At 40.9% G+C, this 25,795-nt stretch overlaps 1 protein-coding gene across 1 annotated transcript in view; it reads right to left on the bottom strand.

Moving 5' to 3' along the window:
- LOC122789830 (putative bifunctional UDP-N-acetylglucosamine transferase and deubiquitinase ALG13) overlaps positions 1 to 25,795 on the bottom strand; it is a 2,262,889-nt gene that overhangs the window by 1,838,711 nt on the left and 398,383 nt on the right. Inside the window, exon 4 of the mRNA XM_044057268.1 lies at positions 17,522 to 17,759. Within this exon, the coding sequence (XP_043913203.1) occupies positions 17,522 to 17,759 (238 nt within the window). The remainder of the gene's footprint in view (positions 1 to 17,521; positions 17,760 to 25,795) is intronic.

The following is a 25,795-nucleotide window of genomic DNA, read 5'->3' as shown; positions in this document are numbered from 1 at the left end:
GATCCAAATAAAACATTATGCTGAACAGGAGCATCCAATAATTTAGCCTTTACCTGATCTGGCAAATTTTGTTCCTTTAACCATGCATGCCTTCTAATTACTGTGCCAGAGGCAGCAGCCCTACAAGAAGCCTCCAAGGCATCAAATCCACAGTGTAAACCATGTTTCCCAACTTGTTCAGTGGCATGCAATAAGTCATGTATTTCCTTATCATCTGCACAGGCGGAAATGGAAGTTAGCTTTTGCTTTAAAACAGACAGGAGCAATTGCTGGTATTTCAGCATAGTTAGCTTTTGCTTTAAAACAGACAGGAGAAATTGCTGGTATTTCAGCATATGAAACTAACAGTTTAAAGCCCTAATAGATAAAGTAGCAGAAGTGTACACTTTTTTGCCCCACCTTTCTAAAGATTTGGAATCCTTCTCAGTGGGAATGGGGTTTTTAGCAGAAGCGGCCTTAACACCCTTAGGACCCTGAGAAATGGTTTCAGGGTCAGCAGTAGGGTTCTTGAATAAAAACTGGTGGGAATCAGGAACCCTATAGTACCTGTCTGGCTTAACAGGAGCTGGAGGAAAAGAGTCAGGAGTTAAGTTAGCCTCCGAAAAAGCATCATCCACAATATCCAAAATAGGAGGAATAGCCAGGGGCCTATGTTGGGGAAGAAGAAGAAGAAAATCCCTTCGTCTTTTCTAAGATTCCGTGCACTCCTGTCCTTCCCAGTGGAAATGTTCCCTCATTTCATGCAAAATTTCCCCTAAAGAGAAATCCTCAGGGGGAGAAGCTGAAGGAATGGATTCCTCAGCATCAGAATCCTCATAAGGAGGGAAAGAATATTCCTGGTCAGAAGAAGAAACAGAAGAAACAGAAGCCTGATCAGAGGAGTCATAATAAACTTCCTGCCTTGGCCTTTTATCTGGAGGGGGATGTGAACCCCTAATCATAGTAAGTCCTCCGCCATTTTAAGTAACTGTTTCTGAGACTTGGGAGCCGGATCAGAAGAGGCCTGGGTTGCAGTCTTTGATTTGGAAGGAGTCTTTGCCTTTGTCTTTGCCTTTATAAGAAGCTGAGTAGGCCTGAAAACCCCTTCGGAAGCCGGTACCTGCACAGCAGCTCCAGACCCATCCGAAGGAGCATTGTCCGAAGGTCCAACTGAAATATTAAAAGGCCTAGTTGGCTCCTCGTGGGAGTCCGTTTCGGCTATCGGTTCCGAAATGGCCGACGACAGGGGCTGCAAAAGCGGCTCACTGACGATGGGCGAACCTGAAGCTGGCTCCGCTTGTGCGATATCATCTGATTTGGACCTCGGAGGCCTGTCTTTGTCCTTGCGTCGTTTGTGAACTCCGGTAGCCGGAACCGTATCCGACGACATTTTGCAATTAAAACGCCTACCGAAGTAATGAAAAGCAATATCGTACCTTCGTTTAATAGTATGTTGATTGAATCTGGCACAAAACCAACAACTAGCTACGTCGTGGTCAGGGCCTAAGCAAGGAATACAGTAAGAATGAAAATCCTTAAGAGGTATTTGCTTCCCACATGAAATACAATTATTAACTTTTTCTGATATCGGACTGGAAGCAAGAAAAAAAGTTTCCCCAACAGGGTACTTAGCTTTGAGTAGGTGAAGTTTGATTAGGAAAAATTGTCAGGAGTCAGCCGACCGGCACTTGTGAACTGCTATCACCGCATGGCAAGAAAGACAGGAGAACATGGCGTCGGCTATCAGCTTTGTACACCTGGCGCTCTGACGTCAGGGAGCATGGCTGAACAGCCTACGCCGGACCCAGACTTTGGGATTCTGGACGACCGAGGACTGCCTGCCGGCAGGGGAGAACCCTACAGTCATGACTGCAACAGTGAAACACGATGAACATCATGACACCTCTGTACAGGACACAAATATGTACGACTGTAATATGCAAACAGTAATTTTATAATATATTTATGCAGGTGGATGTGTGCACAGAAGTGGTAAAGCAGAAAATGATACAGGCATTCATGAGCAGAGAAAAGAGCCGACAACAAGACTGCGGGCAGAGGAACTCCAGAGGTTTATGCCCCAACATTGGCAACACATGAACAGAACATAGCCTTGTATTTAAAATTCTGCACAACGGCAAAAAAGAACAGGACATCTGTGCAACAATCCATGTGCACTATTGACATGACAGTGTTCGCAACCTAACTGTTCTTAAAGAAAAATGTCCTTAAAAACTAAGTATATATGTTTTTTAAATTAAAAAGTAAACATGATAGTCCCTCAGTAAGCGAAGTCAAAATCCAGGGGGGTGCAAATGCACCTGCCTGCAGGCACCCATGAGTGTGTGACAAGTGATGTCAGTATTTAATGATAAACATCCATAACCCTTTAGAGGGACAAAACCATATCTACCAGGTAAAGTTCTCTAAACTATGTGATTTTGATCTCTTTGCAAAATACCACACACAGTTTGGATATATAGACTTGGCACTGTTGTACAACGTAGTAAAAGTTATACATGAGTAGCATGTTGAATTACATACGGAGACACAGCTGACGGCATGCAGCTAAAATGTAGCACATTAGCTGGGTTACATAATACGAGAGGTTTGCTATCATAACACCCAAGGCAAAATAATTTGCTATCAAAAGAACAAATTCTTAGAACAAAAACATAACTCAGCCTAAATGTTGATCATTAACACAAATGACATTCGACATACCAGACTTCTAGTTTTGAGAGTCCCTATGTTCTTTTACGTTTTAGCAGAGGGGCAAGCCCCAATGCACCCCCCCATGTATGGGGCTGTGCCCTCCACACCCTCTGCAAGTTATATATACCAACTCCAAGAACTTACTACAGTGAAGAGAAGGGTAAATTCCCCAATACTCACTGTACTGCGATCTCCATTCACAATGCCAAACTAACAAAACAACAAATCAAGCTTTACTTTTGTTATTATGATTTTGTATTATTCCAGTTCGGCACTATGAATCTTTGAAAACTTACTTTCGTACACATTTTCATAAACAGGCCTTCAAAATTTTTTTGGCAAACCAATATTAGAAGTAATCTTTCTCAGTGGATATTTTACTTGTTTCCATAGATTTCTGAGTTTTCCTGAATAATGGATTACCACACTGGTAAAAGACGACATGCAAACCAAAGCTCTCAAAGGGTCATATTGTGATCGCTTCTTGCTGGGCAAAGTCTGTCAAAATTGCTTACATCACCACTTGTTTGTCCGATGAAGGGAAAAATCAGAGACTCCTCTGACTTTCCAAGTGGAACTTGAATTACTATAGTGCATCCCTTTTAACGGTTTCTGCTGAAAAAAGCTAAGGAGGACTTATATAAAATGAAGTAAAGAGGGGGGTTCTTATTAGGGCTATAAATCCTTTTTGTACTGTCTTTACAAACATGTTTCTTCCTTTCTTTTCAAGACCTCAAATACCATCATCTTCAGGATCACTAACGATATCACAGCTGTATTAATTGGCCTTTAACATCCTCATTATGAGACTCCGTTTTTTTCTGTCAAAAACAAAGCCAATACATTACTTTATTATATCACAATCCTCAGCATTAGCACTCAAGAACCAAAGAGGAGACCATGAATGAAAATATTTGGTTTCTACCACAATTGCTCAGAATTAACATCCATTTAAAAGTTTAACAAAATAAACCTCTGGATGAAGAAACTATCCAATAAGACTTTCATCTGGCAAGTTAGGAAATTTACAACACAAAAAATGGGTATAAATTAATGTGGAACATATAAGGGGGATACATCTACCTACTATGAATCTGCAATGGTAAAGCTTACATGGAAGGAACCACTGCATTTACATTTTTTGTCAGTGGTCCCTTTTCTTGCCATCTTAGGTACAGGCAAAGAAATCCCTGACTTGGGAGCTGTTAACCAGAAGTACCCATTACCCTCTTCTACATAGCTTCAAAAAGACCCCTCCCCTCCTTTTTTAGTAGTAGCTACTCCCGCTTCCAAATGCCTTTTTCAGGTTTTTTCATGATTGGCTTCTAAAGCATACCAAAGCAACTTATTGCTTTGTCTGACCCATGCCCTATCCTTCATCACTAATTATACAGCTATGACATTATGCATAAAGTAAAAAAATAAATACAGAAAGAGCTCCAAATTAGGCATACATTTTATATGTTGGCAGTGTTATCAAATTCTCAAAATGATTTCTAATTTTAGGAGGAATGGAGAAACTGAGGAACATCAGGGGGCATCCCCAAAAAAGATGGACAGCTGAGAGGTCCAAGTATGATGTAAAACTGTGTGCAGTATTTGGTAAATTATTCAAACCTCTCAACTATACAGATTTTCACAGAATGTCCAGTTTTTTGCCTCAGTTTTGGTCTGTTCCTCATAAAAATTGTAAGGTTTCTTTTGACAAATCAGTGGGATAACTTAAAGACTAAAGTCACTAAATAATGATATGCAGTTGAGTTTCAGACTTCATATCCTTCAGAAAAATGCATGCTAACACAAATACTGTTATTCTATCAACTTTCTAAGTTTATAAGAGCAATATTTAAAATATGCCCCTATTTTTGGGCCTTTGTCCCCCCATTTTGTCAGACTTTGTCCAGACATCTTTCAATAAGAGAATGAGAGGTATGATTACGGTATATTCTAAACTGTAAAGTTTCACCACTTATCTACAGTGCCTATTAAAGCCTTCAAATCGCACTATAATACACTGTTATCTAGAACTGTCTGCCTGCAGTCTCTTGCTGCTTTATTGGATAAAGACTAAATGTAATATATCTGGCACAACATTTATTCCCACAGAAGTATACTTCACAATTCAAGTCACAGGTAGGACAGTGCTGCATCTCCAGCTGCAGATGTACTGCAGGGTAAAACTATATTCCAGAGAGGCTTCACTTGTTTGTTCCTACACAGACCGATTACCCATGATTTAGGATGGACCCTTCCCCAGCACTACTTGGGCCAAAAGGAATAAATATACAAAAGTATCATCTTAAATGACATTTAAAGACAATACATTTGTGTATATATATATATATATATATATATATATATATATATATATAGTTAGAACCGCCAGTTACACATGACTGTACACAGGCATAGCTGCAACAAAGTAGTTGGGACATAAAAGTATGCAAGCTTAAGAGCTACAGCATAAAAAAGTCACAGATATTGCAAATAAATGCATAAAACTTTATTCACTTCTACTAGACTTGACATGCTACAAAGAAATACCTCCTCCACGACAATCAGCAGCAATGTAAAAACAGTATTTGGAATAAAGTCACCTAATGATCAGAAGCAGTAAGAGAAACCCTAAGCAAAATTATACTAAAGTTAAGTGGCTCTAAATAAACAAAGTAGTATTCTCACAAGAAACCTTTATGCAAGTATGAAAATGAAGTAGTAGCAAGGTACTAAGGAAGGTAAGAATGACTGGATATAAAGGGAATAAGAGAAGGATGTGGAGCGGATGGAAATGGGGGATGAGCTAAAGATATGGTGAGCAACAGACAACTATAATGGATGCAAAAAGGAAAGTGGAAAATTGTCTGCTAGCCACTAGTGAGTATCCAATAGCAACAGGTGGATCAACGGAAGATCTGCTTTTAGTAGTTATGCATGAATCTCCATTACTTGAAAGCAACATATTCCAGGCTGGGGGAGACCAAAAGAAAAGCCACAAAGGATTACTACTAAAACCTGTGCAATTCAATTGAAAAACAAATCTGTTAGGGGAAAAATATAAAAAATAAAAAACGTACAATAAGCTGGTTGCATAAGTGTGCACACCCTTAAACTAATACTTTGTGAAGCACCTTTTGATTTAATTACAGCATCCAGTCTTCTTGGGTAGGAGTCTACCAACATGGTACATCTTAACTTACCAATCTTTGCCCACTCTTCCTTGCAAAAGCAGTCCAAATCAGTCAGATTGTGAGGGCATCTCTTGTGCACAGACCTCTTCAAATCACCCCACAGATTTTCTATTGGATTTAAATCTAGGATCTGGCTGGGCCATTCCAGAATTTTAATTTTCTTCTGGTGAAGCCATTCTTTTGATTTGGTTGTATGCTTGGGTCATTGAAGTGTTGAAAGGTGAAATTCATCTTCAGTTTTCTAGCAGACGCCTGAAGGTTTTGGGCCAAAAGTGACTGGTACTTGGAACTGTTCATAATTCCCTCCACCTTGAATAAAGCCCCAGTCCCAGCTGAAGAAAAGCAACCACAAAGCATGATACTACCACCACCATATTTCACTGTGGGGATGGTGTTCTTTTGGTGATACGAAGTGTTGTTTTTGCGCCAAACGTTCCTTTTGGAATTGTGGCCAAAAAGATGAACCTTGGTCTCATCCGGCCATAAAACATTTTCCCACATGCTTTTGGGAAACTATGCATTGTTCTGCAAATTTTAACCAGGCCTGGATGTTTTTGTGTGTAAGGAAAGGCTTCTGTCTTGCAACCCTGCCCCACAGACATATGGAGAACAAGGGAGATTGTTGTCACATGTAGTTTACAACCAGTACTTGCCAGAAATTCCTGTAGCTCCCTCAGTGTTGCTGGAGGTCTCTTGGCAGCCTACCTGACCAGTTTTTGTATTGTTTTTTCATTAATTCTTGAGGGGACGTCCAGTTCTTTGCAACGTCACTGTTGTCCCATACGTTCTCCACTTTTTGATGACTGTCTTCACTGTGTTCCATGGTATATCTAATGCTGTGGAAATTTTTTTGTATCCTTTTCCTGACTGATACCTTTCAACAATGGATCCCTTTGATGCTTTGTAAGCTGTGAACCATGGCTTTTACTGTAGCAGGCAACTGAATAAATGCCAGGAAAATCCTACTAGGACAGCTGAACTTTATTTGGGGTTAATCAGAGTCTCTAATTTGATGACAGGTGTGTACCCAAGAAGACTGAATGTTGTAATTAAAGCAAAAGGTGCTTCAACAAAGTAGTAGTTTAAGGGTGTGCACACTTACGCAACCAACTTATTGTATATTTTTTATATTTTTTCCTTTAACAGATTTGTTTTTTTTAATTGAACTGTACAGGTTATAGGTCACATTAAAAGTGGGAAAAGTTTTAAAATGATTTAGTGTGGTCTCTTTTTATATCACAAAAACCTTGCATTTTAACAGGGGTGTGTGCACTTTTTATATCCACTGTAAGTCAGGTCTTCTCTGGAAAGGAAACTATGCCAATTTCTTTAGGAGCAAGTATGACTGCAGCTGCAATACAATGGCTAGTTCTTTGAGGTTAAGCGTGGACCATCACAGAAAGGCCACTTTCTAGGGATTTTTTTGCATGACTCCACCCACAAAAGGCCTCCCAGGTTTGAGATACAGCACACTCACTTTGATCTTGTATGCTCCTTACAATATATGGAGATAAAGAATGCTATTGGCCAGCTCTTCAGGAAAAAGTACAGTTGTGTACACTTGCCATAAATGTAGATAGTCGCGTGTATTCACTGTTGCAGTCATTACACTTGGGTTATCCTGCTGGCAGCCTACCCTCAGTCGGCCTGAGTTCCAAAGTCTAGGTCCGGTGTCTGATGCTGTCGCCTCTTCCCTGACGTCAGTGCTCCAGGGGTATAAAAGATGCAGCAAACGCCATTTTCTTCAGTTTTTCTTGCCCCAGATGTCAGGTACCCCCCAAAAGGGTAGGCTAAAAAGATGCCAATAAAACATGCATGCACCAAAATATATATACCAGCTTCATCTACAAGCAAATACACCACATACGTTGTATAGATTAGAAAAGTGTAGATAAGTTTCAGCAAAGAGATGGGGGATGGTGGGTGGGTAACCTGGACTGCAACAGTGAATACCCTCGAACATTTTATTTATTTTATTTATTTATTGTATTTGATTACCGGGAAAGTCCACTGGGCCTGACAAACCCATTTTCAGTGGAGGCCCGGGGAGAAAAACTCCACAATTATATATACAGAAAATTTTGAAACAGTACAGTAAAATTATAACTGGAGAAAAACTGTACAGTTATTTGCAGACAAAAATTTACAAGACAAATTTTAAGACAATACAGTAATCCTATGTAGTAAACATTATATACAATATAAAAAATAATAGACATTTAGGGACATAGCAACTATTTGATTTTACACAATGAAGTGAGAGTAAGAGATCTCCAGAGGTGACAGGCAGAGAGAAAGGCTGACAATCTGAAATAGTGATAGTTAGGATAAAGAGAAGAGAGCTAGGGAGAGAAGAAGAAGTGTATCGCAAGTGGTATAGGGGGAAGAAGAGATAAGTTGGGAGGGTCAGGTTTTATGATTATTGGTATATTGTAAAGGTAATGGGATTATTGATTGCTCTAAGTCCAGTGGGGAGATTGTTCCATAGCTTGGAGATAGAAAAGGAGTATAACATGTCCAGCGGAAAGCTTAGGTTTATCGACATTTAGTAGTAGTTTATTTTCAGATCTAAGTTGCCGGTTTTGTGGTAGATGGTCAGTAAACTAGTGAGGGATGGACAGGCATCAGGGGAATGAATAAGTTTATGGGCAATAGTAAGTTGTAGATATGCTAGATGTTGGGGGAGTTCAAGCCAGTTGAGTTCTTGTAGTGTAGTACAATGATGGGTGGAGAATTTAGCATTGGTGACAAATTTTGTAATTTTGTTGTAGCATGAATTTAGTTTTTTTTTTTTTTTTTTGAGAGGATGGTATGTTTGTAAGGATGGGTGTGCCATATAGGAGGGTTGGAAGCAAGTATGCTGAGATGAGAGCGTGTTTTGCCAGAGGAGTAAGATGGTGGTTATGTCTATAAAGGGATCCTAGTCTCTGATGTTTTTTTTTTATGTTATTGTGAATATGAAGGTCAAAGGTTAGGTTGTCATCAATGCATGCACCAAAATATATGACACCAAGCAGCTTAGTGTTGGGGACAATGTCTATGATAATTTTGTTTTGGGACTGGACAGGGAGTTCTGACTTATTTATTGGGAAGTTTTTGGTTAGAGTAAAGATAAGGAATTTTGTTGGGGTTTAGGGCTAGATGGTTCTGGGACATCCATGATTCAGTGGAGGAAAAAGCTTCTTGGGTAAGCTGTTGTAGTAGGGAGGAAGATTTGGAGGAGCAGATGATAGTGGAGTCATCTGCATATTGTGTTAGAGTTTGAAAGACTAGTATGGTAGTCGTTGATAAATACATTGAAGAGGAGGGGTAGTAGTATGGAGCCTTGGGGTACACCTGTTTTGGTATTTATAAATGGAGAGAAGCAGTTTTGCCAGATGGTAGACTGTTGCCTGTTGGTAAGATAGTTAGAGAACCACTGGAGAGTAGAGGGAGATAGGTTAAGGTTGGATAGTTTGGTAAGTGTACACAACTGTACTATGTTCTTCGTGTTTCACTGTTGCAGTCATTACACTTGGGTTGAATCCCAAAGCTATGGTTGGGAGGCTGGAGCTAAACAGCATTAGGAGCAGCTATGAGGCCCTGCAGAACTGCAGTGGCAAAGCCTGCTCTGGATTTAGAGTGGAGTGGTAAATGATAGTGCTTTGTAAAGGTTTGCACTAAACTCCAGGTAGCAGCTTCTAAAATGTCTTTGGTTGGTACTCCCCTGAGGAAGGCTGCTGAAGTGGCTGCTGCTCTGGTTGAATGTGGCCTAATGCCCTTAGGCACTGGCTTGCCATGTTGTGAATAGCAGAAACAAATGCAGTGGCCTATCCACTTTGAAATAGTCTGCTTTGAGATAGCCCTTCCTTGTGATCCTGCAGCATATGCCACTAGTAGTTGCTTAGTCTTTCTGAAAGCTTTGGTTCTGTTCAAGTAGGAGCGTAGCTGTCTGTGTATGTCCAAAGAATGCAGAATTCTATCTCCTTTATTCTGTGGGTTTGGATAAAAAGTAGGCAGATGAATAGTTTGGTAAAGGGCCACACTGGACACTACCCTAAGGCATAAATGTCGGGTTTGTCCTCAGAGAAACCCTGTCTGGATAAAAAATGATAAAAGGTTCCACAGCCATGAGTACCTGTAGCTCTGAGACTCATCTTGCATGGAAAGTGGATGCCCTATTGCTAGGAGCAGAGGTACTGTTTTCCAAGATAAAAACTTTATATCAGCTGTAGCGGCTGGCTCAAAAGGGGGCAGAGTAAGTTTTTCCAAAACATAATTGAGGTCCCATGCAGGTATTGGTGATCTCCTTGGAGGCCATAAGTTTTTGGCACCTCTGATGTATTGCCTTAACAAAGGATGAGAAAAGATTAGTGGCTCTGTATTGTAATGAGCCGAAATGGCAGAGGCATGAATTTTAATTGATGAAAAGGATAGGTCTTTGTCGAGCATCTCAGTTAAGTATTGCAAAATCTGAGGAATATTTGGTACTGCTGTGTCAATTCCTTGTGCCTGGTTCCAGGCACAGAATCTCTTCAATTTTCCAGCGAGATTTTCTAGTACTAGGGCTCCTGGCCTCCAAAATGACATCCATCACCGCTTTAGTGAGAGGTGTGTTTTGTATGACTACATCATCCGCCATGCTGCCAGATTTAAGGTCTTGAGTTGGCTGTGCAGGATCCAATTGTTTTGTTGGGACAGTAGGTGAGGTATTCGAGGTAAGGTCCAGGCTGAGCATTGAGACAAGCTCCTTAGGATTGGATACCAGTACTGGCGGGGCCAGTCTGGGGCAATCAGTATAATTTTTGGCTTCTCTTGTCAGACCTTTAGGAGTACCTTGGGGAGGAGAGGCACTGGAGGAAAGGCATATACTGTTACGTTTTTCCAGCTGAACGATAGGGCATCCACTTTCCATGCTTGTCTGTAATAAGTCCTTGTGCAGAATCTCTTTAGCTGGCAGTTGTGAGGAGAGGCAAATGGGTCTATGTCCGGGCATCCCCATTTCCTTGCTATCATGTTGAAGACTTGTGGATCCAATTTCCACTCGTGGGGATCCATGAGGTTTCTGCTTAGTTCGTCTGCCAGACTATTTATCTTTCCTGACAGGAATTGTGCCTGCAGATGTACTTGTTAAGTCAATGCTGTGTCCCACACAGTCATGGCTAGTCTGCATAGGGGGTAAGAATGAGTGCCTCCCTGCTTGTTTATATACCACATGAACGTGGTATTGTCTTGTCTTTATCAGTAGTTGTCCCGGATGAAGTAGGTCCGTGAGGGCTGTCAGGGCATTCTGAACAGCTAGCATCTCTTTTTGATTGATGTTTAGATGCATTTGGTTGGCGGACCATGTGCCCTGAATACATCTTCCTGCCATGTGTGCCCCCCCAGGCATAATCTGATGCATCCGTTGTCAATGTCTGCCTGGCGGTAAGGTGAATGGCTGTCCCTTGTTCTGGTGACAGGCCTTCGCCCACCAACGAAACTCGTGTTACAGGCAGGAAATCAGAGTAATTATTGTTTCCAGGCTGTGGCAATGCTGAGAACAAACACTTTTTAGGTACCATTGAAGTTTCCTCATATGCAGTCTTGCATATGGAATTAGTAGAATGCAGGATGCCATGAAGCCCAAAGCCTGCAGAATTTTTCTTGTAGATAACTGGGCGTTTGTTGCCAACAGTTTGAAATAGGTAGTCAGTTGCCTTTGTTTGTCTGGTGTGAGATAATCCAGAACAGAACAGACCAATAAGCAAAAAGAACAGCAAACCTTGAGTCCTGGAATTTCTCAAAAAGCCTTTAATGTTCAAAACCACGATCAACCAAACGAACAGGACAATATACTTCACAAAATGAATACTAAGCGCTTTCACCCACACACAGGGGGCATCATCAGAGTACAACATATGCTACAAAGTCATCCCTTTATATAGTACATTCAAAATAAATTAACTAACAATTAATCAATTAACTTAGTCAAACTTGCAATGCAAATGTTCCTTGTCTTAAAGGAAAAATACAATTGTAATAAAGAATAAAATGAATAATTGTTTTAACTCAAACAGTATATTTGAAAATTATTTATAATGACATCAATTTCACTTTCAAATACAATATTTAAAAATATTCACAAATTATAAAATCAAAATAATTTAAATATTTAAATGTGAAATATAATGTGAGATATAATGTCAAATATTATAGGTAAGACCTAAAAAAGTGTGTTGAATAGAATGAATTTAATTAATACAATAATGTAATAAAAAATATAAAATACACTTTGAATTTGCAATATAAAATATATAATATGTAAAATATGTATTAAATATAAATAGTATAAATATGTTTGTATAAAAGAGTAACATGTAATAAATAATATGGTTATATATTTATTAGTGTAAATAATTATAAACTATGTATAATAAATATAAATTAGCATTGATATAAAATGGTATGATAAAATATGTTTATGAAAATATGTAAATGTAATGAATGTTAATCTAAAATTACATGAATAAATCCTTCAAATTAAAAATAAAAATTAAAACTGTACACATATAAAACTAGATTCATATAAATTGTGATCTTAATTTTAGAATGCTGGACATGGCCACGTGTTCATTAAGACCAGGCCATTTACAGGCATTAAGCCTGAGTTGCCATAAACATTCTTTGGCTTCTAGTAGTGTTTTGTCATCTCCACCTTTATGTATATTAAGTGGTATCTTGTCTATGACAAAAAACAAAAATCTTTTAAAATTACCACAAGTTGTAGTATGGTTGAATAACATGTTTGTAGGTATATGCCTTTTAATGTCGCTAAGATGTTCTGTGACACGTGTTTTTAATTTTCTAATGGTTTTCCCTATATAAAAGGCTTCACATGCTGTGCATTTTGCGACAAACAAAAATACTAGTATTGCAGTTACAGTGACCAGGACATTTTAAAGTTTTTCCATAATTGTGTATAGAAATGTATGGACCATCATAAATAAATCTACACACATGGCATGTGCCACATTTGCTCAGAATTATGGGCTAGTACTGTAGACACAAATGAGGAACTTTGTGGGATTCTAGGAGTGGTACCTAAATTTACATATAGCAAAGGCAAAAATTTGAAAAATTTATTTGAAAATAATTCTAACAGTAATTACCAGAGACACTCTAAGATGAGCAAATGTGGCACATGCCACGTGTGTAGATTTATTTATGATGGTCCATACATTTCTATACACAATTATGGAAAAACTTTAAAATGTCCTGGTCACTGTAACTGCAATACTAGTATGGTTGTTTATGTCGCAAAATGCACAGCATGTGAAGCCTTTTATATAGGGAAAACCATTCGAAAATTAAAAACACGTGTCACAGAACATCTTAGCGACATTAAAAGGCATATACCTACAAACATATTATTCAACCATACTACAACTTGTGGTAATTTTAAAAGATTTTTGTTTTTTGTCATAGACAAGATACCACTTAATATACATAAAGGTGGAGATGACAAAACACTACTAGAAACCAAAGAATGTTTATGGCAACTCGGGCTTAATGCCTGTAAATGGCTGATCTTAATGAACACGTGGCCATGTCCAGCATTCTAAAATTAAGATCACAATTTATATGAATCTAGTTTTATATGTGTACAATTTTAATTTTTATTTTTAATTTGAAGGATTTATTCATGTAATTTTAGATTAACATTCATTACATTTACATATTTTCATAAACATATTTTATCATACCATTTTATATCAATGCTAATTTATATTTATTATACATAGTTTATAATTATTTACACTAATAAATATATAACCATATTATTTAGTACGTTACTCTTTTATACAAACATTTATACTATTTATATTTAATACATATTTTACATATTATATATTTTATATTGCAAATTCAAAGTGTATTTTATATTTTTTATTACATTATTGTATTAATTAAATTCATTCTATTCAACACACTTTTTTAGGTCTTACCTATAATATTTGACATTATATCTCACATTATATTTCACATTTAAATATTTAAATTATTTTGATTTTATAATTTATGTGAATATTTTTAAATATTGTATTTGAAAGTGAAATTGATGTCATTATAAATAATTTTCAAATATACTGTTTGAGTTAAAACAATTATTAATTTTATTTTTTATTACAATTGTATTTTTCCTTTAAGACAAGGAACATTTGCATTGCAAGTTTGACTAAGTTAATTGATTAATTGTTAGTTAATTTATTTTGAATGTACTATATAAAGGGATGACTTTGTAGCATATGTTGTACTCTGATGATGCCCCCTGTGTGTGGGTGAAAGCACTTAGTATTCATTTCGTGAAGTATATTGTCCTGTTCGTTTGGTTGATCGTGGTTTTGAACATTAAAGGCTTTTTGAGAAATTCCAGGACTCAAGGTTTGCTGTTCTTTTTGCTTATCTGGCATGAGATAAGCCATCTGGGCAGTTGTATTTAAGCTTGCACCCAGGAATATCTCTTATGAGGGTACTAGTTTTGATTTTTGTTCATTGACTGTGTACCCTAGGCATGGTAGTAATCTCTTTACAAATGCCAGATGGTGTAGTAGAATGTCCTTGTTCTCTGCTTGTGAGGCAGTCTTCCAAGAAAGGATATATTTGTATTCCTCTTTTTTTCTGCAGAATGCAATTACTGGTGCCAGGCACTTTGTGAAGACCCTGGGCGCAGTAGATAAGCCAATGTGCAGTGCAGAGAATTGATAGTGCATTGAGCCAGCTTTGAATCTGAGGTATCTTCTGCATGTTTGTCTGATTGGGACATGCAGGTATGCCTCCTTTAAGTCTAAAGTCACAAGCCAAGCCTTCTTGCCCAGCATGGGCAAAAGCTGCTATAAGGTCAACATTTTGAATTTTGGTATATCCAGATATGTGTTTAGAATATATAGGTCCAGTATTGGTCTCCAGGCTTTGTCCTTTCTGGGTACCAAGAACAGTCTTGAATAAAATCCTTGTCCCTGCTCTTGTTCTGGTACGTGTCGAATGGCCCTCATGTCCATGAGGGATGAGACTTGTTTTTGTGCCTCTGTCCATTGGTTTCTTTGTAGGTCTGGGCAACTGTTGGCCCTTGGCAGGGTATGAAAGTGAAACTTGTAGCCCTGTGACACTAAGACCCATTTGTCCTGGGTTATTATGTGCCAATTTTGTGAAAAAAGTGCTAGTTTTCCCCCTAAAGGTGCTGCCAGAAGATAAGTGCTTGGCACAGGCAGGGGGAAGTCATTGGGACCGTTTCCTGTAAGGCTGTGATTTGTCTTCTCCACTTTTGGAGGTAGAAGCACCCCATTGTTTAGACCTGTATGAACCTTGGGGCTGGGGATCTGCCTCTTGGGCGTCTGTATCTGCCCCTTTGTGGTCTGACACTGGAAAGAACCAATTCTTTGTAGGCCAGTGTCTGCTAAATCTTGGAGGCTGTACCTGTATAAAATCCTCGACTGTTAGCATAGATTTAGCTTTGTTTTCCATTTTCTTTAACACCTCTTCTGCTTTAACACCAAACAAAGTATCATGCTGTAATGGAGCATCTAATAGTTTTGCTTTAACATGATCTGGTAAATTTTGTTCCTTTAACCCAGCATGCCTCCTAATGACAGAACCCGTGACAGCGGCCCTGCAGGAGGCCTCCAAAGAATCAAAACCACATTGCAAAGTATGCTTTCCAACTTGCTCAGCTGCATGCAATAAATCCTGCATTTCTTTGTTTTCTGCGCCTTCAGAATTTATTAACATTTTCTGTTTAAGCAGTGACCTAATATATTGCTGATATTTGAGCATATGAAACTGACAATTTAAAGCCCTTATAGCCAAGGTAGCAGAGGTGTAAATCTTCTTTCTCCATCTGTCTAATGCCCTAGAATCCCTGTCAGAGGGGGGTAGGGTTTTTTTTTTTGCAGTGGATGCCTTGACCCCTTTGGGACCCTGAGAAATAGTTTCTGGGTCAGCAGCAGGGTTCTTGAAAAGGAATTTATGAGAGTCAGGCACCCTATAGTACCTGTCCGGCTTAACAGGAGCTAGAGGTAAGGTAAGGGGTCAGACTGGACTCTGAAAATACATCATCTACAATGTCTAACACAAGCGGAATAGCTAGGGGCCTGTGTTGGGGGAGTAAAAGGAAGTCCCTGAGCCTTTTCTTAGATTCAGAATAATCTTGGCTCTCCCAGTGGAAATGTTCCCTCATGGTATGCAAGGTTTCCCCAAAAGACTAATCCTCAGGAGGAGAGGCTGAAGGGTTAGATTCTTCAGCATCAGAATCCTCATAGGGAGGAAGAGTGTTCTTGATTAGAAGAGGAATCTGAAGAAATGGAAACCTGATCTGAAGATTCATATTCTGTCTTTTGCCTAGGCCTCTTATCAGGAGGGGGATGGGAACCCCTGATCAAAGTAATTAAGTCTTCAGCCATTTTCAGCATCTGTTTTTTGGGCATGGAGGCCTGAGCATGAGGCTGTTGTACTTGCTTCTTTGTCTTTAAAGATGCTTTAGTCTTTGCCTTTGTAGCTTGAGTCGCTTTAATGTACAATTGAGTAGGTCTGAAAACACCCTCAGAAGCAGATGCCTGCTCAGCGGCTCCGGACCCATCTCCAGGAATAGTTTCTGAAGGTCCAATACCTTGCGCTTCCAGCGGCCTGGGCGACTCCATGTGGGAGTCTATAGCAGCCTCCGGGTCCAAAGTAGATTGCGTCAGGGGCTGCTAAAGAGCCTCACTGAGAGCCAGCGAACCAGCGACTGGCTTAGAAGCCTTGTCGTCAGTTTTAGACCTCGGATGCCTGTCCTTTTCTTTGCGTTTCTTGTGAATTGCAGTAGTCGGTTGGCTATCTGATGGCATCATGTAATTAAATCCTCTGCCAAAATAGTGAAAAGCAAAATCATACCCGCGCTTTATAGTGCGCTGGTTAAATCTAGCACAAAACCGACAAGCAACATCGTGGTCAGGGCCTAGGCAAGGAATACAGTAAGAATGAAAATCTTTGAGGTATTTGTTTCCCACAAGAAATACAATTATTAACTATTTCTGACATCGGTCTAGAGCAAGAAAAAAGTTTTCCCCAATGGTCACTAGTGCAGACCACTTCAGCCTCTATGTATATGGGTACTGCCAGTTTATCAGCACTGACGTGTCAGACGTAATGTCCAGGTATACACAGCTGAAGACAGAAACACAGTAGAGACCCAACAGGTATCGCATAAGGTGCCTTGAAGGAACTAAGGTTGTCAGAATACAAGTCAGTAAATGCCTATATTATATTAACTTTATGCAGGCAGATAGCTGATACTAGTTGGGGTGAGACTAATTATGCCACTGCAAGATGGTCGAGTGCCTTCACACACTGGCTATATAAAACTACCTGTATCCAGGTTCAACAGGAGCAATGAGGTCACGGAAGAAGTACACAGTGAATAAAATATGGTAAATAGGCAGCCCACTACCTGGAAACAGCAACACTTAATTCAGATTATTGCTGAATGGCATTTAGACAGACTACCAAGGTAACAGTAGCACACATCCTTGTTTCCACAATTCTGCAAAAGGCATTAAGCCACTAGTAAAAATCTGTTTTAGTAGAAGGGTTGTTTGTGACTATAGCATTTACATTGCTCTTGGCAAAGTACAGCTTGCTCTTACCTAGGTGGTGCATATCCTCTGCCATGTCTCTGAGGTGTAGAATGGGGTCTGTACTGTTCATAGGGTCCCATATTTCCACCACCTGGATTTGCATGAATTGGAGAAGTACGCCCAGAAGCAATGGTTTGCTGTAACCGAGGTGGAAGCACAGGCTGTCCTCTGCTGTATGCCACTGCCATAAAAACTTCTTTACCACGAACTTTTTTGAACATCCTCTTTCTAGCTTTCAAGTCAAATTCTGAAATAAAGTACATAAAATACGCGTTGATATGAAGTACTGAAATGGTAGACTATTCAGCAATGCTGCAGATGTATATAAATCTTTATTCAGCTACGTCAGAAAATTAAGATTTATGTCTAACAATGCAATGAGCTCATCCATATCACACTCAAGGATATAGCAATTATAGACAAACTTAGTGCTAACTTCACCAGTCCTACCTACATTGTTGCCTCCACTATCCCCGAAAATTTACTGTCCCTGAAATCATCTTGGAACAAGTTTTAGAATCACTATCAAAGGTTAAAAAGAATACTTTCATGGGAGCACACAACATAAGATGCTGCATTTTCATAAATGCCAAGTAAGCGTTATCCAGTTCTAAACTTAAACTGTTCAACCTCAGTCTGTCTACAGGGTGTGTTGCCTGATGTCCGAAGAACAGCCGCCCACAGTGACTCCACTAGACAAGGGTGGCCCTTCTAGAAATCTAGGTAATAAAAAGGCCCATCAACCTCACTAGCCTTATATGTAAAACCACAGAATGTATTATAGTAGATCTCATTTATGCAAAATATCGGCAACTTAAGACGCCAATCTTTTTTTTTTTTTTTTGTAATGGCAGATCTTGCCTTACGAACCTAATCAGCTTCTTTCAAAAGGTTACAAAGGCTGCAGATGGTGGTCATTCAGTGCATACTCAGTATCGTGACCTGACCAAAGCATTTGATACTCTTCTCCACAATGGGATTACTGAATAATTAGACCAGCTTAATGTAAACAGATAAGCTGTTTGCTGGATTTCAGATTTGCTATCCAGCAGATCTCAGGTTGTGTAAGTTGTTGATACTCCCTCTGAATGTAAAACTGCAATAAGTGGGGTGCCACACTGATTTGTGGTAAAAAAAAAACACTCCTCCTCAGCACTTATTTTGTAGACATCCAAGACAATATCAGAGAACTGTGGTTGACTAAGTCTGGACACTACTGCAAGTTTGGTACAGTTATCCACTCATCCAAAGATACTAAAAGACTGCAGCAAGGATCTTAATATGTACATACCTGGTGTACTGACAATGGTCTAAAGATAAATGCAAAACATGTTATGTAGTAGTGTACTGCAAAAAAGCTGTTCCCAACCCCTTATGTTATAAATAGTTCTCCTCTTCACACAGAGAAACGTGGGTACTTGTGTGGTGGTCTGATTTAATCTCATTTCCCCCATACTCAGGAAATCCAATCTAGGCCACTTAATTCCCATAGGTGCATCTTCAACAGCCGAAGAAATCATCCTACACATATACGCTTACCTTCTCAGATCCATCACTGAATACAACGCTTCTTTTGGTTTGCCCAAATCCAAGAATACCACTCAAATGGAAAGGCCCCTAAGAATTCTAAGCAAGAAAATTAAAGAACTTGAATCCTTCAACTTTCCTGAAAATCCTATTTGCACTCAAAACTACTGGCTTCTCTCAGGTGACCTACTCTAGGTTTATAAACCATGGCTCAGAAATTGTAGTTTATTGGCCATTTGGGCAGTTTTTCCATCACTTTCAACTTTCTGGTGCAAACGCACACATTTGTGCTTGTTTCCTGCCTTACCTGTAACTAGTCTAGTCCTGAAACAGATTTGCTGTATCCAGGACTGTTTGTATGCTTCTGAGCCCCCCCACCCCCAAAACCTTTCTGTGTTGGAGGAAAGCCTTCTAGCTTATCAGTGGGAGTGGTTAGCACTAGGGTAAGCCTATCTACCACAAGAGGGGTGGTTTCTGGCCCAGAAATTGTAGTTTACTGGCCGTTTGGGCAGTTTTTCCATGCCTTTCAACTTTCTGGTTTACAGGCCCGCGTTTGGGCTTGTTTACACTCTGCTCAGTGGCACCGAGCTGAGGTAAACTAATACTGGTGCCAGAAAGTCTGCTCTTCAGTTTTTCCCTTAGATCTTGCTAGTTCTCTCTCTCTCTCTTACACTTCAAATAGCCTAATCACTTTGCACTGCAACAGCTTTTTGTATCAATTATTATAGCACATCGAAGTGCCATCAGCACTACTCATTCTTCACGGAAATAGCTCCAGTATTTATTAGTTATGACCACCCCTCCTGGAATGAATAAAGGGCAGTTCCTTGTGCTTTCTCCTATTAACCTGATGCACTTGGGCATTTTGAGGCAGTGTAGCAACTGCCTCATATACACACACAGACAACCCTCTCCTCTTACTTCCCAACACCCAGGCTTGTGAGAGATACACTTACATATCCAAATTGGAAGCTAAGCATTATCCAGCAAAGACTGGACTAGTTGGTCAAGAGAAGGACAACACCTGCACCACACCACATGGAACACATAGCCCTCCAGAACACCCACTATCATAGCTCTCAAACAAAAATACAAGCCATACACCCACCTTCACGGAAGCTCTCAATAGAAATTTACCCAAACAGCAGAGAACTCCAAAACAGAAATGCACTCCACCACCACAACACAGCACAAACCACAGGACACACAGCTCACCTCTAGTGTGCCCCTCAACCTAAGACCCTAAAGCTAAACACCTTGCTCAATACACTAATCATAGGTGACTCAATAGTGAGGCACACAGATGTCCCACTCACTAGGTTGAATAAGGAGTACGTAACAGCTGTCTATCAGGTGCCAAAATCCAACATAACTCACACTCAGGTCACTCCACAACAAGTACAAGTATGACTCTGTCATTGCCTATGTGGGTGCGAATGACCGGAGATGCACCGCCCTGGACTACATGAAGAAAGACATGGTAGAGCTCTTGGATTATGTGGCCCAGGCAGGTATGACATTAAGCCTGAGCAGTATCCTATAGTCACCCAGAATGACACCGCAGTACAAACAAAAAATGATTGACTTCAACAATTGGCTAAGTTTCCGGTGTCATTCTAAGGGGATCCAAATCTGTCTGCTTGTGATGACATGACTGACAGACCTCGATGCTTTGCCAGAGATGGCCTGCATCTGTCACCCCTGGGTTTCCGGGTACTGACTAAGGCTCCTGCCACCCCTATAGTGCCTTTTTTAGGTGGTGTTCCGAAGACCAAATTACCACCGTAACAGCTATAAATAAATGCAACCTGAGGGTCATGCCGCCCAATGCTAGAAGTCTAAATCTCAAGATACACTCACTCAAAGCACTCCTCAAAATGAAAAACATCGACATTTGTGCTGTAACACAGACCTGGTTTAAAGCGTCAGAAAGCACCCCTGCGCTACCAGGCTATAACTCATTCCACACCTTTCGGCCCAGAAACATGGACCAAAGCTCCAAAGGCAGTGGTGTCTCCATATTTATAAAGAATATGCACATCTCCAGACTAGTAGCCCAGCATGACACATTTGAGATACTTCAGGTACAACATTGGGTAAGACAACGATCCGGGTCATAGCCTGTTACAGGTCCCCAACCATGTCCCTAGACTCTAACTCCATGTTCCTAAGCACCCTGGAATCTAACAAGGTACAACCCAACACTCATACTAGGAGACAACTATCCCTCCATCAACTGGGAAAACGACTCAAACACCAATACACTGGCCCAATGCTTCCTAGAATTCATCAATTCCAATGCTCTGGACCAGCTCATTCTGACCCCCACTAGAGGAAGCAACATTCTTGACCTGGTTATTACTAACATGGGCGACCGTTGCTCTACACCCATAGTCAAATCTCACCCTGTTTGGATCCGACCATAAATTAATCACCATGGAAATCTGCATATCACCCTCACCCCCACCCCACCCCCCACAAAGGTAACCACCTCGAAAAACTTCTCCAAAGCTGACTTTGGACGCCAAAAAACAGAGGTGGCCAACTTCACGGCTCCCATGCCAATGGAAAACAGCTGCATGACTGCTGAATCATACACCAATGCACTGTATGAACATGTACATAAATGTATGGAACTAGCCATACCCAACAGAACCAAGATGCTGTCCTCCAAAAAAAGGAAGCCAATCTGGTGGTCCCCTGCCATTAATAATTTCTACAACAGAAGTAAGAAACTGTTGCAGAAAAAGGTGAAGTCCCAAGACTGGAAAAACTCCCTTATTAGCCTCAACAAAAAGTTGAGATCTGTCATCAAATCCTTTAAAGCCAGCTATAAAGGTAGAATTGTGGCAGACACTAAAAACAATAACAAAGCCTTCTACAGTTATATCAAGCACCTCCATGGCAATACCCAGATTTGCTCTGAGTTACTGCATAATGGTACCTCCTATACTGAGCCAACAGATATTGCCAACATACTGGCCTACAGATTCAGTGTGACCTGTACCCCCCACACACAAGACCAATCACAATACAGGAAGAATGCCAGGCACCCAGCATTATGGCAGCACAGGTTAAAGCTGCATTGTCCAAGGCCAAGAATGCAGCTTCTATGGGACCTGATATCCCTGGCTGTGTTCTACATGAACTCACATCTGTGTGCCCTATTCGGTCACAGCCTCACCTCAGGCTTTGCCCCTACAGAATAGTGCACTGCTACAGTCATCCCTCTCCATAAAGGGGGAGCAACTACAGACCCTGGGAATTATTGCCCCATCAGCCAGAGTCTGATCTGTAACATGGAGCACATCATCATGGACCTGATGAACAAAGATATAGGAAATCTCCAAACTCTGGACCCCATGCAGCTTGGCTTTGTGAAAGGGAGACCATGACTGACTTATTTGTGTCAGTCACCAGGGCTGTGGATAAAGGTAAGGCAGGGTTGGGAGGGTGGCCTAATAGTTAAGGTGTTTGCCTTACAAACACAAGGTGCATGGTTTGAGTCTCACAAGGGATAATTGGCTAGGCTTAAAATGGCTCGCAAGGGCAGTTAGCTTAGTACTAATCTATGAACCTATACAGCCTACCTCGATCTGGCCAAAGCCTTTTGATACCATTCCTCACTTTGGAATTATTGATAAACTCACCAAACTAGGCATCAACCCCTATATCACTGGGCGGGTTGCAAAGTGGCTCACAGATGCAACACAGTGTGTGTAAGTAGTGAACTCAAAGTCAGACTGCCGACCAGTCACGAGTGGAGTCCCACAGGGATCGGTCCTGGATCTTCTCCTGTTTGGCATCTACTTCTCAGAAGTCCATGCCAACACAAAGGGACTCTGGCTGACCAAGTTCGCAGACGACTGCAAGCTGGGAGCCATTATTGACTCCAAGTGATGCAGACATCCTACAGAAAGGCCTCACTGAGACCAATGACTGGTGTCGAAACCATGGCCTTAAGCTTAATGCCAAAAAGTGTCGTCATCCCCTTTGGCAAAAACTCAGTTACCACTAATTACCACATTAATGGGAGCCCAATGAACACTGAAAGCATTATAAGAGATCTGGGGGTGCAGGTTGACAGCAACCTCTCCTTCAACCACCACACTGCCGCTATGGTCAGAAAGTCCTTCTATTTGGCAAATCTCATTACCAAGGGTTTTGCATCCAGGAAGAAAGAGGTCATCATCTCTCTCTACTCTTCACTCATTAGACCAATTATTGAGTATGAAGAGGCCACAGAAGTACCTCTCGAAGAGGATCCTAGCCATTAAACACATGCCTTACACAAAGACTAAAATGACTCCAGCTATTCTCAGTCTCATATTGTCTACTTAGAGGCGGATCTCTGCTTGACTTACAAAGCCATGTCTGACCCAGCTCTGTTAGAAATGCTACATCTAAAGAAACCCCAATCCCTCCACACCACACGCTACAGAGACCTCAACCTCATTACCACAATCAACAGAACATGCTGGAGGGACAGGTTCCTCACCCACAGACTGCCCATGCTATGGAATAGACTTTCCATACATGTCAAGCAGAGCACCTCACTGTCCCTCTTCAAGACAAAGCTTGATGAGTGGATGGGTAATAAAGTTCACCCCAGCTCTACTTGATAGAGGCACTGGGAACTAAAGTCGGGTGGCACGATGCCACGGCACTTCTATGGGCTAGGCTTGTAAAGGGCTCCACGGCCATTAGCCTAGTACACACCTATGAACCTATGAAAAGCCAATCCTTTTTAACTTTTAGTTATGTACTTACCATAACTTTAGATGTTTGGGATCCATCTCGCCTACATTCAGTACTGATGGGTTCGGAGCCGATCCTCGGCTCCGACTCGGCACGCTATACTATAGAGCGAAGTCTCTAATTGGCTGAGCTATTCTACATCCCAGGATGCACCACCACTACTTCCCCAGATCTTGTTTGTCCGCACACATGCACAGTCATAGACAGTTGAAATAACATTGCCAGGTGTTTCAAGATGAAACAGCTAAACTGAACCGTCCGGTCTCTTCTGATCTCCAAGGCAAGGGGAAGGAGGGTGGATTATTAGGAATGTAGGCGAGATGGATCCCAAACATCTAAAGTTATGGTAAGTACATAACTAAAAGATGTTATGTGATCCTATCTCGCCTACATTCAGTACTGATGGGACAGCGTCCCTAGCACCTGATTCCTGGGTGGCTCACTGGAAAACACTCCTGAGAACTGTGGAACCGAAGGAAGCTCGCCCCCGAGATGCCACATCCAATTTGCAATGAGAAATAAAGGTGTGAGGAGAAGACCAGGTAGCCGCAGCACAAATGTCACTAATGGCAAGCTTGGAATGAAAGGCTGTCGAAGTAGCCATAGCCCTTGTAGAATGAGCTTTCACAGTGGTCGTAAGCTCTCTATTAGAAAGAAAATAAGTATGACTGAGACAGTCTCTGATCCACTTGGCAATAGTGACCTTCGTGACAGCTTTGCCCAATTTATTGTCCGAAAAGGACACAAACAACTGATCTGTTTTCCGTGTTTGGTGCGTCCTATCTAAGTAGAAACGCAATTGCCTGTGAACATCCAATGAATGGAAGATATATTCCGCTCTGTCTGAGTAGTTAGGGAAGAAAACTGGGAGTTCCAATGACTGTTGAAGACAAAGACTAGAACAAACTTTGGAAACAAAGGATGGATTAGGCCTGAGGGATACTCTATCCTTGTGAAAAACCAGGTACGGTGGTTTGACACACAGGGCTTGAAGTTCCGAAACTCTTCTGGCTGATGTAATTGCCACCAAAAAGGCAGTCTTCCAAGAAAGAAATTTCAAGTCACAAGTTGCTGCCGGTTCGAAGGGGGAGGAGGTCAAAGCACCTAATACGAAATTAAGATCCCACGGTGGAGCAGGATGAGAAATCGGAGGTCATAGCAGCCCAGCACCTTTCATGAAGGCTTTACACAACTTATTGCTCATCAAAGGTGGGTCTATACTTTCATGAAAATTAGAAATAGCTGCTAATTGAACCTTGATGGTAGAGACCGAAGAACCTTGATTGAACAAGGAAGCTAAAAATTTCAAAACTTCAGAGACCGGGGCAGTAATGGGATCTAATCCTTGGAGGTGGGCCCAAATGGCGAATCTCTTCCATTTGCTGTTATACATCTTCTTAGTCGAATTCTTGTGGGCCGAGGACAAGATATGTATGACTTCCGAGTCCAAAACTTGGTTCCTGACTATAGTCGGAAGTGGAGGAGCCAAGCTGTTAACCTCAATGAGTGAAGGGACTGATGCAGCTGTCCCGACTGGTGGATCAAGAGATCTGGAACCTGGTCCAGGAACCATGGACCGTCCAGTGCGTATTTCCGAAGAAAGGGCAGCCAGACTTGACGAGGCCAATATGGGGCAACTAAAATCATTTTACACTGCAAGTGAATTGCCTTCTGGATCACCCTGGGAAGAAGGGGAACTGGTGGAAAGGCGTACAGTAGGCCGTTGGGCCAAGCTTGGACTAGGGCATCCTTGGGAAACCCCCCCGGAACTGGGGTGAAAGAAATGAACTGTAGACATTTCATGTTGAGGGGAGTTGCAAAGAGGTCGCAACAAGAAGTTCCCCATCTTCTGAAGATCTGAGTTGCCACTCTGTCATTCAGAGACCACTCGTGCGGGGAGAGAATAGTTCTGCTCAGTCTGTCGGCTATCACATTGGATCTCCCCAGAATGCGTGTTGCTACCTAGAAACGGTTGGTTGCAATAGCCCAATCCCATAC

This window comes from Protopterus annectens, chromosome 15.part0 (assembly GCF_019279795.1).
Source record: "Protopterus annectens isolate FY-2018-M chromosome 15.part0, PAN1.0, whole genome shotgun sequence".
Taxonomy (NCBI): domain Eukaryota; kingdom Metazoa; phylum Chordata; order Ceratodontiformes; family Protopteridae; genus Protopterus; species Protopterus annectens.
Note: the sequence above shows the minus strand (reverse complement) of the source record. Positions and strands in the feature narration are given on the sequence as shown.